Raw genomic sequence first — 17,500 nt, 5'->3', positions numbered from 1 at the left:
TTCGCTTTTTTACTCTACTGTTCCAAATTTTTAATATAAATTTGGATATATTTATCATCGGTTAAAAGCTCTTGAAAACCACTTTTCATTTAACCCAGTGAAGAACGTATATGTCGCATACAATAGAAATAATCATGCGTATTGAGACAGTGATTTCGTGTCTTTGCCATGGGGTTGTGTAATAAATTTGACCACAAAAGCTTGATGAACCTCTTATATTTAATATATATCTTTCTAAGTATCAAAGTCTTTATATCACCATGACACAAAAGACTTAAATTGTAATTATGTTGACTTATGGTTATTGCTTATTTATATGTCATTATTGCAAACAAACTTGTTCATATAAATAATTCATTTTTACAGATCACTTATTAATGTCAGTCTTATCATAATACTGATAATTTTATGTCTATTCCAAATGTATTATCATGTAAACAGAAATAACTAGATTGAATAATGTGAACTGCTGAATTTACTTTAGCATAATGCAACAAATATCATAGATGACAAGATATTGTCATGGAAAATTAACAGAGTATTCTCCAATATGGCAAGGTGGGCATTGTGATGCAGGCTTACCACTAAATTACAGAATTTGTAGGCAATTGCAGGCTAAATGTACAAAAGCTGAACTCGTAACACTGAACATGACTGCCCCTTGAAGAGAACAAGTTTACTGCATTTCTGGCGAATGCTTCTATACCCTGCAATGCCCGACTGTGGAGCCTGGCTACGTGATAATAGCGTAAATTAAAGTAAATGCCCACAATCAGGTGAATCTCATGGGTGATATTGTGTTGTTTGGCTACGTTTACCATTGCTGATACGGACTAAGAAACATGTAAAAACTGAAATTACCTGTGAAAAGAGATGCCATGTTTAGAAAATCTGTCTTTGTAGTTTGTACAGTTAATGGCGAAGCACTGACTGCCTTTTTTTTTCTTTTTTGGTGTCATTACGTTTCTGCTTCATCGTGCTTATTCCCAATGAAAAATGATAATATAACGACGGTTGTATTGTGAATGATCTCAAATGTTTAAAATCTTCAACTTGGAAGGTGGAAATTAATTTTTGTTTCTTTGTCCTTTAGATGCCTAGAAAGCAGTTGTATGAAGTGTATGCGTGATTGGGCACAAACATACACCAATTCATGTATGGGAGCCCTGACTGTACTCGACATTGTAATATTTGACATTGTAATTCACAAATAGCCCATGAATGGCGCTTCACCTTGGGACTGACTTACCACCAGGTGAAGAGAGTTCGATATCAATGGCTTAATACAGACATAAATCATACACACACACACACACAACACACACACACACACATATATATATAATATATTATATATATATATATATATATATATATATATTATGTGTGTGCGTGTGTAACATATGATATAAATGTGTGCGAGCGTCCGTTTGTTTGTATACGTACGCACATTTGTATACCCCATTGGCATTTTTTCAACGCATGACTAATACCAAATCCTGACTAACTTCCAGATGCAAAAATGGCTTGGCTGCGGGAAAACGTCTTATTGACTTGGGTTCCATACGTCTGGCCCTACTTGATGGTAACAGTCATCCTGGGGTTGGTCGTTACCTGGTTCACCAAGAGAATGCAAAAGGTAAGTGCCAATGAGGTAGACTAGAATAGAATAGAGTTTGTTTTTATGGTGTTTTTACGTTGCATGGAACCAGTATGGTTGCTCAGCAATGGGACCAACGGCTTTACGTGACTTCCGAACCACGTCGAGAGCGAACTTCTATTACAATATACATACACATCTCTGACCCCTCAGTGGAATGTCCGAGAATCGAACTCGCGGCGGCCACCGAGGTGGCACGCCAACACCATACTGACCGCGCCACTAAGGCGCCTAGAAATAATAAAATATGGAGTTAATGTCAAGCGCTGGGACCTGTGAGGTCATTCAGTTACGCTGCACAACGCAGAGGTCCCTATAACCCTAGTAGTAGCGACTCTCAAACCTCATTGAGACCCATTGCCGTTCAAATGACATGGAATGAACAATTCAAGTAGAAGAAATTCTATGTTCAGTTACAAGAAAAATTCTGAAACGTGACCTGAGATCTAGTAATGCGCTGTATTTGAAGATCTCTCTCTCTCTATTTGCATACACACAAATACATATACTATACTATGTAGCTACATACACGCCATAAATAAGGTTTAGATTTAGTCGAAATCCCTAATAGGTTACTAATGCTGGTATATTGTCGATGTTATTACTCATCGGCACCTATGTTTGTGTTTTAAATAAGCACAGAGAAAATCTAGATAAAACCTGACCGATAGCTACAGCTACAAGGCTACCTTTTCGAGTTATATAACTGTTGAGAGCACTGGGCTCTGAGCTTGATAATCAAAACAGCTATTGGACAGACTTCATTATATGTACACCTGACAAATTTCACCACATTCTGTTCCTCCGTTTTTGGAGGTATACCCTACTAAACTGCGCCCTTCGTTGCTACTTTGGCTTCCTATTACGCGTCACCTACTCCGAGGTGTTGGTACGGAACATCATATAGCAAAAGTCAAGTAGACGGCGGCACGAAGATATCGTGTGTTAATATAATTAGTCGACCACATAATATAGAAATTAGTGTATGTAATACTTTGATCCTGAGGTGCTAGTACGAATCACAGCGTCCCAAGGAGCTTCCGCCATGTTTAGTACTAACACCTATACTCTTGTTTTTTCCATCTGTCCACCCGCCATTGGTGTTTACGTATGGTAACATTGCGTCCCGGGCTTTCGATAGTTACGCTATGTGTAAGTTTTAGGTAAATAAATGGATATCTGGGTGTACATTTGCAACTGAAAAGTATTTTAATAATTTACTGTATACGAATTACACCGTTAATATTCGAAATAGGATATTATAATTGTTGAATGTAAGCTGAATGTAACTATCTAAAGCCCGGAACGCAGTGTTACCATATGCAAACACCACAGGCGGGTGGACAGATGGGAAAACACCTAATAAAGGAGTAGGTGACGCGTAGATAACGAGTCAAAGTAGCACCCACCCTTCACTATTTAATAAATATATAAGTCCTTTTAGAAGGGATACGCTCCCTGTTGAGTGCTTTTGTAAGTGTTATCATTACTCGCTCTGTTAACCTCTAGGCTCCCGACACTTCTCGCACTTTTCAGTATTATTGTTGTTATTATATTCTATCATTATCAGGTTGAACCTAAGTTTGTGCACCAACGGACTCTCTAGCCATCGCTGTTTGTTAACTTGGTTTCCGGGAACGACCTTTGTACTCTCTCCATCTAATCTTGATGCACAAAGTAACGACGACGATTCTTAATGATCTATAATCCTACAACAATAATAATAATAGTAAAAACCTGGCGGTACAAGATTTATAACTACCAAAGCGCATGAACATGAGAGAAGGCAACTGATATCATTTGTTACTGCGCAAATTGAGAACGGGGACGAGAGAGAGAGAGAGAGAGAGAGAGAGAGAGAGAGAGAGAGAGAGAGAGGTTCACATTTCGTCAATGCGTGTGCTTATATCTTATATTTAAAAAAAAAAATTGCTGCTAACTCCGTTGTAAATTTGTTATAACATTTGATTTTTGTATGAATAAATTTTAAAAGTAAATTATACTTTGTATTACTGTTAATAGCATTCGTATGTATAACTGGTAGCAATCATTCCCCAGTATCGTGTGCACTCATTTATTTTTTTTTTACTTACAGGTGGCAATGATAGAGAAGATCCCTGGTCCCGATGCCCTGCCAATCATCGGAAATGCTCTGGAAGTTAACGTCGAGCCTCGAGGTGGGTATTATCACGTTTTCGCACTTTGCAATTATATAATTTGCGTTGAGCCCAATTCGTACAAACACAAGTCATGGCAGAACCGGGGAAGATACCACTCGTAAATCAAGTTATACGATTTCGCCATTTCACTCATAATTAGACACATATAGTGTATAATATATATATATATATATATATATATATATATATATATATATTATATATATATATCAAAGACACCTCCCGCAAAAATGGTGGCTCTAGAGAAAAAATAAGACCATAATCACAGACAATTCATATTTCAGTTTCTAAATCGTGGATGAACTACAGGCGCAGAAATCTTATCTGCCACAACATTAGCCGCTTTACAGACTTGCACAGACTGGTTCTCAGTACTGCGTCAAGACTCCTACTAACATGACTTCCCTTTGCCTGAATATTAAGACCGTTAGTTTCAAATACTCCTTCCACACCATCTGACCCGAACTTTCTAAGTCTGTTTGTTCTTAACTCCAACACAATCAGTCACTTTGAGTTCTTCATTCTCTCCACAAGAACGGATTATCTTAAAACACTGATCCATTTTACCTGTATACATTTTTTGTACCACTTCCAGGTAATCATACTACTCTTTCAGTCCTTCTTATGCTATGTATATCAAGTAAACATTTCTCCTCCAATGCTTTTAACTTTTTTTTTTTTAATTTTCATTCAACATCCACACTCCACTTCCTTAAAGGAAAGTTGGCTCAACAATTCTTCGTATAATCGAATTTTGGATTCAATGGAAACTCTATTTCTCTTCCGCATCTTTTGCCTAAATCCTACGGCCTTTATGTCATACTTACTCTACAACTCACTTTTCTTATCGTCTATTCCATTTAGCCCCAAGTACTTGTACGAATCAGACACTTCCATTCCCCTACATTTATAATGGTCGCTGATGTAGTGGTTAGTGTCTTGGTTACCACTCAGATGTCCTAAGTTCGTGCCTCCCCAAGGGGGATGGAAAATCCCTGGCGCTGTATCATAATCAGTTACTGCTGCAGTATGGCGTCTGCGGTGGAAAGTTGAAACCAACATTCTTTATAAGCTTGAATTTCAAGTCAGTGGGACCCGTGGTGCGCTTGTTCCATGTGAATAGGTTTCATTTATTGAATAAATAAACAAAAGATATAAAAAAATTCACTGCTCGCCCTCCCCGGTTTCCATCTGCCCTCATAAGCGTACTCTGGCTGAAAACTTACTTTTATCTTAGTCCTCTTGCAAAAGCTTTAGAACTCTTTTAAAGTTTTTCTTTGCTATCCCTACTCAGTACTGAATCATCTGAACATCAGCCACTGAACGCTCAGTTCAGGACCCATTTTCTTACATATATCTAGTGTTCTATCACTGACCGCCTGCACTATTCCATCCATAAGATGTTAAAATAGCCATGAAGATGTAACGCACCACTATTTCAACCCAACTAAATCAGTCACTTTCCAGTTCACATTTACTAAAGCCTTTTCGTCAATGAGGAAATTTTTTTAATAAAGCTTCTGTACTGAAAATCCTCAACACCCACTACATTGCTTCTCTGTCAGTTGCATCACAATCTTTTCATAATCAACATTCCGAACTTCTCGAACCGATTCACACATCTGTTTCAACCCCTACGTAAAGGAACATACGAATGCACATAGGTATAATTGATACAACACACACACAACGCATACAATCTCGACCGCTGTGGTGTATACAGCTGGCCTATTGAAAACTGAATTTAAAAGCCAGGAAAGAGAACATCAGGATAAAAAATGTACCGCCTTACTAATGTCATCCAATAACTCGGGCTAAGCATTCTTTTGTATAAAGAATGATATACAGGCAGGAATTTATATAATGTGTGTATGTATGAATGTATGTATAGCTTTATATAAATATTAAGTCGTTTTCCCTAACAAATGATGGATGCCAATAAAGAAAATACAATAATTACCACACAAAGGAAAAAATAAGGTGGAAGCGAGAGCAAGGTTATGAAAGTTAATGGAAACAAGGAAGAAAGAGAAATGGAATTTAGTATGAGCTGTGGAAGACTGGGATTGGTTGGTTTGTATAGATGTTTTTGCAAAAGAAGCAATGAATGTTAATAGTATGAGAGTACAGGCAGTCCCAAGACGTTGTCAAGACATTGTCAAGGAACGAATTCATTCGTTCCTTGACAATGTCTTGCTTATTTAATGAATTCACGTGCATTTACTGAGATTTTTTAAGCATGTATATTATATATAATATTATATATATATATATATATATTATATATAGATATTATATATATATATTTAATATAATATATATATTATATATATATATATATGTGTGTGTGTGTGTGTGTGTGTGTGTGTGTCTGTGTGTGTGTTTAAGCATACTTAAATCATGCATGCATGATTATGCATGCATAAGTTTGCCAAATCAGATATACGAAATTATTAATTATTTGCATATATTCTCCATAAGCATCTAAACGTTTCCTAACACTGCCATAGGACTTTCAGCGGTCCGTTCTCTGCAGATTTGATATCACCAGTAAACAGTGCCATTATGAACCAAGCACTTTGAGTTACTGGCAGACACTGCAACTTTAGTCTGGAAAAATTCATACCGGGAGAGACACAACAAGAATAAGGTCTCCTTTCAGTCTTACGGTGACAACCTTTGTGACTGTTTTGGGCTCCAGATCTAGAGATCATTAAATATCAGATCAACAAATCTTACTGTTATTTTTAGTCTGGCTTATTCTGGAAATAAAAATGTATTTAATTCTTGTTCTCTAACTTTCGTACTTTGCTGTGAAAGCACAGTCAGATCGGGAATATAAAAATGACTAATATTTTTTAAGGAAACTTTAAGCTGACGTTACATGAGCTCTGGTGTATTTTACCACCGAGTTGCTGTACTTTGCGCAAGATAGCCAGTATACTCATATGCTAATGCTTAAAATAGATATTTTGATATATTGGCGCTCAAAATAGCCAATGTTTTAAAGTGATGGTGTTCAAAACAGCCAACAGTTTTTAATATTGGTCCAAAAAGAGCCAATATTTCCTCCATTTTTGTATACAACAGAAGCACTATATTTTCCGTAATGGTTTTCAAAATACCACTTAAATTTCTCTATACTGGTGCACAGAATGGTCAATATATATTTCAATACTGGTGTACAAAACTAATATTCCATGTATAAAGATGCGTACAGGAGAATTTTCCCTTATATTGACATATAAAGTACCCAATATTTCTTTTTACTACTTGAAAATAAACTGATAAGTTGCAGTTCATTCAGTCAAGAGTCACAAGAGCATATTAAATAAACATCATATGAATTCAGCCATCAATGTAAAAATAAGAATATATATATGCATATTTGAGTCACATCACATTACCGTGATTCATATACATACATCGAGCCACAAATGTCCTTTTTAATATCTAATCCGCTCTACCTCGGCCCATAGTTCGCGCCCGTGACCCGACGAATTTCTTATCGACTAAAAAATTCTCCTTCGGTTAACGTATATGAAAATATTTTAATTCCGAGGTAGAGCGGCGAATTAGATATTGAAGGACATTTGTAGCTCGATATATATATATATATATATATATATATATATATATATATATATATATATATATAAATGTATGTATGTATGTATGTATAAGGGTAGACGCCAAGAAGGAAAGTGAAGCACTGGAGTACTACGAGATCTTTCGACTCTGGTCCTTGACTCAGTCTGCTAAGTAAAGGACCCTGAGTCAAAAGATCTCGCAGCACTCCAGTGTTTCACTTTACCTCGTGGCTTCTACCTTTATTGATATATTCATCACGTTCCAAATTTTCGTGATTTAGTTATACATACTGGCTATTTTATGAAAAAATGGCAGTGAGATACCAAGAGAGAGAGAGAGAGTGGCCGAGAGATATCAGAGAGATCTTGGTTGATTTAGCCTTGTGGCTTAATTTCCATTCTTACGATAACAAACAAAGGAACCTACATGGTGGCGGTGTACTGTACTTAGGCCTACTAGTTGGCGTGGTAAGCGGCAAGCCTACCACTTAAGAGTCTACATGCTATCAGTGCTGAGATAATTTTCAGAATCCACTACATACTCAGAGCTTTGAGGTAGCCTATATCAAATAAAAAATAAAAAAAAAGCTTAACTTTATCAAGGCAAGATTACCAGTCAAAGTTATCACTAGTTTCTAAGGGTAATCGCTGGTGAAAACTTTATAGATAAAAATAAAAAAATCCTTACTTGGTCTTATTACTACTAGTTAGCACTAGATATCTTTATCCGTATGTAAGTGATATCGATTATTTGTTTATCGTGATACTCTTCCACACACACACACACACACACACACACACACACACACACACACACACATATATATATATATATATATAATATATATTATATATATATATATATATATATATATAGTATATATATATATTATATTAATAGATATTATATGATATATATATTATTATATATTATATATATATACGTATATATTAATATATATAAATAAATAAATGTATATATACATATGCATTAAGCTACCAATGTCCTTTAATATCTAATTCGCTCTACTTCGGAATTAATATATTTTCATGTGTTAACCAAAGGAAAATTTTTTAGTTGATATGAAATTCGTTAGCTCATGGGCGTGAACCATGGAACCATGAATTCAAGACGTACAGTGAAGTGCTTTAAACCACAAATCCCTGTCGTTCTCAGGTATTCGTTGTTTTAGGGTCGGCATCAACCCACCTTGACTTTGATAACTTTGTAGTGCTTTTGTTGCATGTAGCCATATTTTAAGTCCTATCACATCACCGGGATTCATACATAGGCATTAAGCTACACTGCCTCACGGTGATGTGATAACTCATAATATGGCTATGCGCGACAAAAGCGCTACAAAGTTATTAAGGTTGAGGTGGGTTGGTGCCGACTCTAAAACAACAAATACCTGAGCGCGACACGATTTGTAGGCGAGAGGCGGTGTTAACATATACCTCTCGTGATAGCCTTGTGGTTTAAAGCGCTTCACTGTACGTCCTGAATTTTTGGTTCCGTGGTTCGCTCCCATGAGCCGACGAATTCCTTATCAACTAAAAAATTCCCCTTAGGTTAACGTATACAAAAATATATTAATTCCGAAAAGTAGAGTGAATTAGATATTAAAAAGATATTTGCAGCTTAATGCGTATGTATGAATCACGGTGATGTGATAAGACTCAAATATATATATATATATATATATATATATATATATATATATATATATATATATATCTATATATATATAATCCGGTGTCACTAGTAAAGTTTGGGTCACGAAAAAGCACAAAACAAAGGTCACTCTAAAATTCGTCATGAACAGAAGACGAACATCCAAAGCAGTCAACTTCCCCCAACATTCGCCACTTTATACATCTGATCAGAAAGTACATCAGCACTGCGCCCTCACCTCCCTTACACACACTTTGTAGGTCTCCCTCTCCCCCTTCCTCAAAGCTATTCCCAGTTATATACTTCTTTTTACCAGCTTTTTTCCATTTTCCATTCCCGCAACATAACCAAACCTTCTCAAAACATTCGGAAATGCCTTTTCACTTTACACTAGCCTTTTATCACTTCGTATGTCGACATTTCTCTCCTACTCCAAATACTATAGGCAAAATAGTCATTTCAACAATGTCAACCTGATTGTCTTTTTATTTTACATTTGTTTGTATGGTGTTTTTACGTTGCATGGAACCAGTGGTTATTCAGCAACGGGGCCAACGGCTTTACGTGACTTCCAAACCACGTCGAGAGTGAACTTCTATCACCAGAAATACACATCTCTGACCCCTCAATGGAACATCCGAGAATCGAACTCGCGACCACTGAGGTGACAGGCCAAGACCATACCGACCACGGCACTGAGGCGCTCTCTATTTCACATTCAACATTTACACTTCCCTCGCATAGAGAACCGGCTCAACAATCCCTTCGGTTACCGTAGTATTACCAACTTCGATTACGTGGGCTTTCTTCTCTTACTGATCTTTTGCATGCCCGCTGCTCACACCTTACGCCATTCTCTTCTGTCTAAGACTTCTAGCCCAACGTAGGCCAAGTGAAATTTATTTCCTCTTAAATTTCTCTCATCAACTATTTCGTCAGAAGCAACAGCTCACTTGCAGTCTCACCAGCTCCCCGTGACTTTCCATTCCAACCTCTTAAGCCCCGTCTACACGGTCGAGCTTTTCCCGACGAGCTTTGTTCGATGTGACGTCAGAAGCGGGAAAAGTCGGAACCTTATCCGCCGTTTCTCCGCTTCTGACGTCACATCGAACAGAGTTCGTCGAGCAAAACTCGACCGTGTGGACGGGCCTTTAAGTGTCCTCCTTGTCTCCTGAGTTGTCACGTCAAGAGGCATTCTCGAACTTACGACAACCTCGTCCCCTCTTGCATCATTCCTACAAGTCTGTCTTCTGTTCTTCATCGACACAGGACAGCTTTCTCTTTCGATACCACCTCTGCGTCTTAAGACTTATAACTCATCAGCCTTTTTTATGATTTTACTTTCCTGCAGAACAAACTCTTTTCTAAAGTATTTGCTCAATATGCTCATAAAGCCCTAATATACCATGATTCTTTTTTTTTTTTTTTCCATATCACCTGTCCTGAAACTGCACTTAACACAATCTCATTTTTCCTTTCATAAATCATATCATATTATTAGGCATCAATGCCGACATTTTTCGTTTCCTGCTGTGCTATTCTTACTTCCTTCTTATTACATTTCCTAGTTTTATTTACATTCAAAACCACATTTTGTCCCTTTCTCTACAGCTAAAAGTTCTGTTTACTTTCACAATCGCTTTAACAAAACAGTGATCAGATATATTTCAAGCCAATCCTCACCATTACACCCATCAACCAGCTTTTCCCCCTTCTGTGAAAAAGAGCTTCAAATGATTCTTCTTGCCATTTTCTCTTTCGCATGTACGTATACTTGTGAATATTCTCCCCTGGAAAGCACACAATCACAGCAGTCAGTCTACTTACTATTGCAACTTTTCATCTGCCACAATCATTCTTACCCAACCAGACTTCGTAATAGCCCCCACATATTTTGTCCTCTTTCCCATATCCAAATTCTTCGTCAACCTTCCCTAGCCCTGTAACCCCTAGCTACCCCAGACACCAACAGTCCTTGTTGGCCCTGTAACCCTTAGCTACCCCAAACACTAACAGTCCTTATCCTTTTATCTTCGATTTCAAGGTCCCTGCATGACAAAGGCAAACATTTCAAGTGTTGTACACTGAGTTTAGATTGTTATCAACATGATAAAAATGCTCATTTGTCTGTGGTTATCTCTTCATATTAAACGATGCTGACTAGCAGATTCAATACCATCAATTGTTGCTACACTAAACTAACAAAATACTGATTTTTTTTTTCCTGGCTTATGCACCATCTCAAAACGTAACGGAAGACAAGCGACTGTCAAGAAATATACACATTCCTCAGCGCAATAAGTTCTATTGTATAAGTTCAGGACAAACTTGGCTTTCAAAGGTGCAAGTTGAAAGACTACTGATCTTGTGATTTGCGACGTTAACTAACATTGTGTCTAGTCAGTACCTGGATGTTTGACTTCCAAGGAAGTCAGCATGTCAATAGTGCATTCATCAAGATCTCGATTACTTTTGATTAAAACAAATGACTAAATTTCAATTAATAAGAGTGGGCAGATCATTCTTTACACCAGTGTTTTATGAATAGGTCTATGTTTATTCTGGAATGTTAGGTTACCCAATAAAAAGTGTTTGGAGACACTACAAGCAACGTAACAGCAGCAACAAAAACAAGAATAGCCACACCAAGAAATCACAATAAAACGGCTGAGTATAAGATAGGCATAAAATCCAAATGTCATAAACTGCGTAAACTGACAAAAGATATAGGACACTATAGGTCTACGTCATTTTCTATGATGCTGTTGTTACGAAAGGAGGTAATATCCTTAAGAAAATTCTCAGCAAATAATATCCAAATAAGACTCTTATAGTCTATCATACTGTAACTTCCAGTTAAACATAGGCCTATTCTGGTTTTGTAGAGTGCAGTCACCGCTTGTCATCCCTCCGAATGTGTAAACGGTTCCAATGACATCGATCTTAAGACTATTTATATGTAGTCAAATTTCCTGAAATCAATATGAAATGCCAGTCTGCAGCGCTCTGAGAAAGTCTTTGTTTAGATTCAGAATGGTGAAATGCTTGACATTATCAGACAGTAATTAGAATCATTGTCCAGTGATTCAAAGTGTACCGATTCGAACGCAGATATTCCCTGTCACACCTTCATATTCAGGTGAACCTTATTTATGAAACAACATTACAGCATCGCAGAACATTCCTGGCTTCATTCATATTTTCCAGTTTTTCTTTACCATTTTTAGGGAGATGTGTATTAAGATCTTAATTCAGGGGATAACGTAACTTTTCCTTTTGATAATCAGCACAACGTGCTTTAGCTCGGTAAAACCACCATAGCAAAATAAATGAAGATGAAAAGCACGACATACTGACCAACTTTTCGAAACTATTGCCAACCAATCAGCTTCAAGCCTCAAGGAGTGGTCGTGACGTAATCAGTAGGCGGGGCTTAGCTGCAAAGCTAGCTGGATTTTGCTATAGGTACACACGTAACGGCTCTTATTTGTATCATCTCCATATAATTCTTATTTTATACAATTATATATGTTCATTATTTTCTTTGCATGATTATAATTCTTATGTTGCGAGGCAGCTGATGTGTTTCTTTCCTACTTACATTGTTTTCCTATTTATTGATTATAAATCTCTCTCTCTCTCTCTCTTCTCTCTCTCTATATATATATATATATATATATATATATATATATTATATATATATGTGTGTGTGTGTGTCCTAGTCTTCTTTACATTTATGTCTGAGTCTAGGGGTGCGTCCACACGGCGCTAAAACATGCCTTAAACAATTAAACAAACGCCAACTACTTTCGCTAACATGTCACAAACGAGTTGAATACAAGTCGCCGACTTTTCGTAGTCTTAACCACTGCCTCATACGATTAAACAGCATTTGCTAACGATTCGCCGACTTGTTTTCAATGTGATTACGACATGTGTGCTACAAGTCGATAACGTGTTTATGCCATTATTACCGTAGTGCAGACACAACATAATTCATCTTGTTGGGGAAAATATTGCTTTCCGTTCATTTTCAGTTCTTTTCGTAGTCCTTCATGTTGACGTTCCTTCAATTATATATATATATATATATATATATCTATATATATATATATATATATATATATATATATATATATATATATATACAGGGGGAACCAAAAGTAGGTGGACAGTACGTGAAATAGGTTTTGTGTTGGCGCTATATGTAATGATGGTATTTATTATAAGTAATATACGGCATTCGTATTGTATCATTGTATACAATAAAATTAATTGTATAAATGTAATAATCGTTTGTAAAAATTTAATTGTATGTATTAATATAACTGTACTGTATGTAATCTCAAAATAAATGTTATCATCTGCTGTCCACCTACTTTTGAGTCACTGTGTATATATATATACATATACTTTATATATATATATATATATATATATATATATATATATATATATATATACATATATATATATATATATATATATATATATATATATATATATATATATATAATATATATATTATATGTATGTACGTATAATTATATACAGTTTATTTCTGTTGGGACGGGAGACTTTGCTTATCATCTACTGATGCCTGTTGCAGAGGTGTTCATGTGCATCAACGCTCTGGTTTCCTTTACCGGAAGTCTTGCAAAGGTTTGGCTAGGGCCCCGCCCCATGGTGTTCGCGGCCCGGTGCAACCAGGCAGAGGTAGGAGGGTTTTTCTTGGTCTTTTATCTGTTCTGTTTTTTTCTGTTAATGTGTCTGTCTGTGTGTCTCTGCTTAGCTGCTTGCTTGTCTATTCGTCTGTACGAGAGTATGATTTGATAACTGTGCAGTATTCATGCTTCCACACCAACCCCCCTTCTCTCTCTTTATACATATATATATAATATATATATATATATATATATATATATATATATAAATATATATATTCACATAATATACAGCATATAACCCATTTATTTTGATTGGCGGTAATCCAGCCTCGATCACAGGTAATGTAAAGAGTCAAGTGACTATAAGTGACCTGTTGAGGTTTCAAAACCCTTTAACTTGACTCGAGCTGGGTCATGTTATCATTGTGGGGTCAGGAGCCGACGAGGCCCAAAGCACAAGGGAATAACCTACTTCCCCGTTCATCCCGGGTCACCGGTCATCTAGTACATACCATCAACGTCGTATTGCCACACCTACATATGAGTTGCATATGGACCTATGTGAAGTCATTCAGCGCTGAAATGGAAAGTGACAGTAAAATGTTTGAAAGTTGTAACAGGAGGAAAACCTCAAAGCAGTTGTACAATGAATCAAGTGTTAGGAGAGGGTGGAGAGTAAGATGAAGAGAGTATATGAAAGGAGGTACAGTAAAAGGAACGAAAGTGGTTGCAGCTAGGGGCCGAAGGGACGCTGCAAAGAAGCTTAAGTTAAGCCTACAGTGCACCGCATGAGGTCCAATGACGGAACTACCCCCCTATGGGAACACCTACATATGCTTCTTATACTTTTGTCGTACATCATTTGTCCTTATTTTTCCAGTGAACCGGGACGCATGAAGTGTGAGAAATTTATGGCCGCAAAGTGGAAATAGCGTTTCAAAGGGCATTTTCAACCCCATTATCTACAGCTGGATTATTGTAAAAATCATTCGTATTACATTTATGTTCGCAGAGTTTTTCCAGGGCGTCCAGGGGGGCTCTTACATATGGAGTCTGCACACTAATCTGGCACTGTTTTGGATAGGACCCTTTCCCTTGGTTGCCTTGTACAACTGTACAGCTGCAGAGGTACCCAAGTCATTTTGCTACGTTTGTTTGACAGGCTTCTGCTCTTATACGTGTCTGCAAGTTTTGGCAAACAGGGTTTTAGCTCAATGACAAACCAAAACTGCTCTGGGGTCATGGTATTTCGTCCCGTAATGTTTACATTTTTTTGTGGGCAATATTTGTGATCTGAGGTCTGAGTGTGAGGTACGCTTCGTTTATCAAAATTTTATATAAAATATGTGTATATAGATTATTTTCTGGCATTCTTTCTTTAATTTTCTTAAAGTTCTCATGCAAATGCGGCTTCTTGTAGTCTTTAAGGATGAATTCATGAAGGGGTAAACAAAACTGCTACGATGCTGCTATATTTATTTGTTAGTTGAGGCAGATCTTAGCTTTGAATACAGCAGCATTAAGGCAGGTTTGTTTGCCACTTTCAGGAATTAATCCTTAAAGACTGCAACAAGGTATATATGTACATATATCTCAAGTATAAAAGGCCCATTAAAACACTGTTTTAAAGCTAAGGACTACATTTCGGTGGACTCACTTCCATCCTTATGAAGCAGTGAATGACAGAAGGAGTTTCATTGGTGAAATATATACTAGTAGGAGATATGCCCTTAGGTGATGCTTGGGGATGTTGCTGAGCCATCTTGGGTTCTGTTAATTTTTAATCCGCTTCATCGTCGCCTTAAGGAAGATGTTATCTATCTGATCCGAGTCCCAAGCTCCATTGGAAAGGTTGATCCTATTATGTTGGTGTTTTATTAGTGAAGATTCCACCTTTTGACATTTGTATCTACAGCTGCTCTTGTATAAAATTCGGGATGAGTTCCAATCTATGGTATGGTTCTATTATTTATATGATGGGAAATTGCTGAACTGTGTTGTCCATATCTAAATGATCGTTTATGTTGTAAACCCATGGACAGCATAGTTCACCAATTTTCCATCATATAAATAGCACGAACCATACCATGGATTGGAACTCATCTCGAATTTTATACAAGAGCAGCTGTAGATACAAATGTCAAATGGTGGAATCTTCATTAATAAAACACCAACATAATAGGATCAACCTTTCCAATGGGGCTTGGGACTCGGATCAGATAGCTAACATCTTCCTTAAGACGATGATGAAGCGGATTAAAAATTAACAGAACCCAAGATGGCTCAGCAACATCCCCAGGCATCACCTAAGGGCAGATCTACTAGTATATATTTCACCAATGAAACTCCTTCTGTCATTCACTGCTTGATACGGGTGGAAGTAAGTCCACTGAAATATTGTCCTTAGCTTTAAACCAGAGTGTTTTAACGGGCCTTTTATACTTGAGATGTATCCTGTTTTAACAGAAGAATTAAATTCAAAATAAAAGGGGAAATGCTATTTAAAATTAAAAAATCTTGAAACTCTTACAAAATAAGCTTTGACTGATATGGGAAGCCAGCATTCGGTTTCTTACATATATGTCATAATTTATTGGGATTTCCAGGTAAAGGTCATGACTGGTTGCAATCTTTTTTGGATATGTTCACATGATTTTTGTTTGTATGGTGTTTCTACGTTGCATGGAACCAGTGGGTATTCAGCAACGGGACCAACAGCTTTACGTTACTTCGAACACGTCGAGAGTGAACTTCTATCACCAGAAATACACATCTCTGACCCCTCAATGGAATGACCGAGAACGAACTCGCGGCCACCGATGGTGGCAGGCGCCAAGGACCAAACTGACCATGCCACTGAGGCGCTTATGTTCACATAAGTAATGCGGACAAACAACTTAAGAGTCAACATGTTAACATGGGAGTCAATTACACGTCAGAAGAAATTGTATGACACTGTCAAATCTACAGAAAATCCAGAGTGCCTTTGATTCAAATCTAATTTGTATGAGGATTCTAGTTAAAGTATGATTAATGTATTTATTCCCCCTGGAGCCAATGACTTCAGGGGACACATTCCTAGATAGTAACCACCAAGGGTTTTCGGCGGTCATTATCTAGGACTAACATTTCTTGGGGTTACTCTATGATATTTACATTCTTTGTTTATGTTTTTACGATCATCACCAACGGGCTTGTCTTAGCTAAACACGCTGCAAATTACAATACATACCGGGTTAACACCCTTGGGGTCACTATTTATTAAAGATCCGAAACTGCCTAGCGCTGAATAAACAAATAACTAATCACAAATATGTTTGCAGAGTTTTTCCAAAGTGCCAGGGGCAGCGCTTACATATGGAGTCATCAAACTAACCTTGCAAAGTTTTGGATAGGACCCTTTCCTATGGTTGTTTTGTACAAGTGTTCAGCCGCAGAGGTACTAAAGTCAATTTGGTGCATCCCTTTCCAGCAGTGGTTCTCAACCGGGGGGGAACTCTCCCTCTAGAGGGAATTTTACTTTCAGAGGGCTAATTGTGGCACCACAGATTGGCAGGCTCAAACTGGCTCTAGGACCACATAATGGTAGGGATCTTTGGAAAGGAGGGGGGGGGGGGGGGGGGGGTGTCATTATTCTGACATGTGGTGAAAGGCTGTATGCCCAAAAAAGGTTGAGAGCCACTGGTTTACAGGCTTTTATGCATGGTGTGTAGCTCCAAGTTTGAAAC

The 17,500-nt window shown here is 37.2% G+C and overlaps 1 protein-coding gene across 6 annotated transcripts in view; it reads left to right on the top strand.

Moving 5' to 3' along the window:
- Window positions 1-17,500, top strand: part of LOC135209246 (cytochrome P450 4c3-like) — a 32,955-nt gene that overhangs the window by 1,911 nt on the left and 13,544 nt on the right. For 3 of the 6 annotated variants that reach the window (XM_064241949.1, XM_064241948.1, XM_064241952.1), the window contains 2 exons: window positions 1,515-1,639; window positions 3,756-3,837. In XM_064241949.1, coding sequence (XP_064098019.1) covers window positions 1,523-1,639; window positions 3,756-3,837 — 199 coding nt within the window. In that variant the 5' untranslated portion in view covers window positions 1,515-1,522. Of the gene's footprint in view, window positions 1-1,514; window positions 1,640-3,755; window positions 3,838-13,714; window positions 13,822-14,784; window positions 14,901-17,095; window positions 17,212-17,500 lie in introns of those variants that run through there. The other 3 variants (XM_064241950.1, XM_064241947.1, XM_064241951.1) reach the window with 3 other exon arrangements.

The sequence above is a fragment of the Macrobrachium nipponense genome, chromosome 37 (genome assembly GCF_015104395.2).
Source record: "Macrobrachium nipponense isolate FS-2020 chromosome 37, ASM1510439v2, whole genome shotgun sequence".
Classification (NCBI taxonomy): Eukaryota; Metazoa; Arthropoda; class Malacostraca; order Decapoda; family Palaemonidae; genus Macrobrachium; species Macrobrachium nipponense.
Note: the sequence above shows the minus strand (reverse complement) of the source record. Positions and strands in the feature narration are given on the sequence as shown.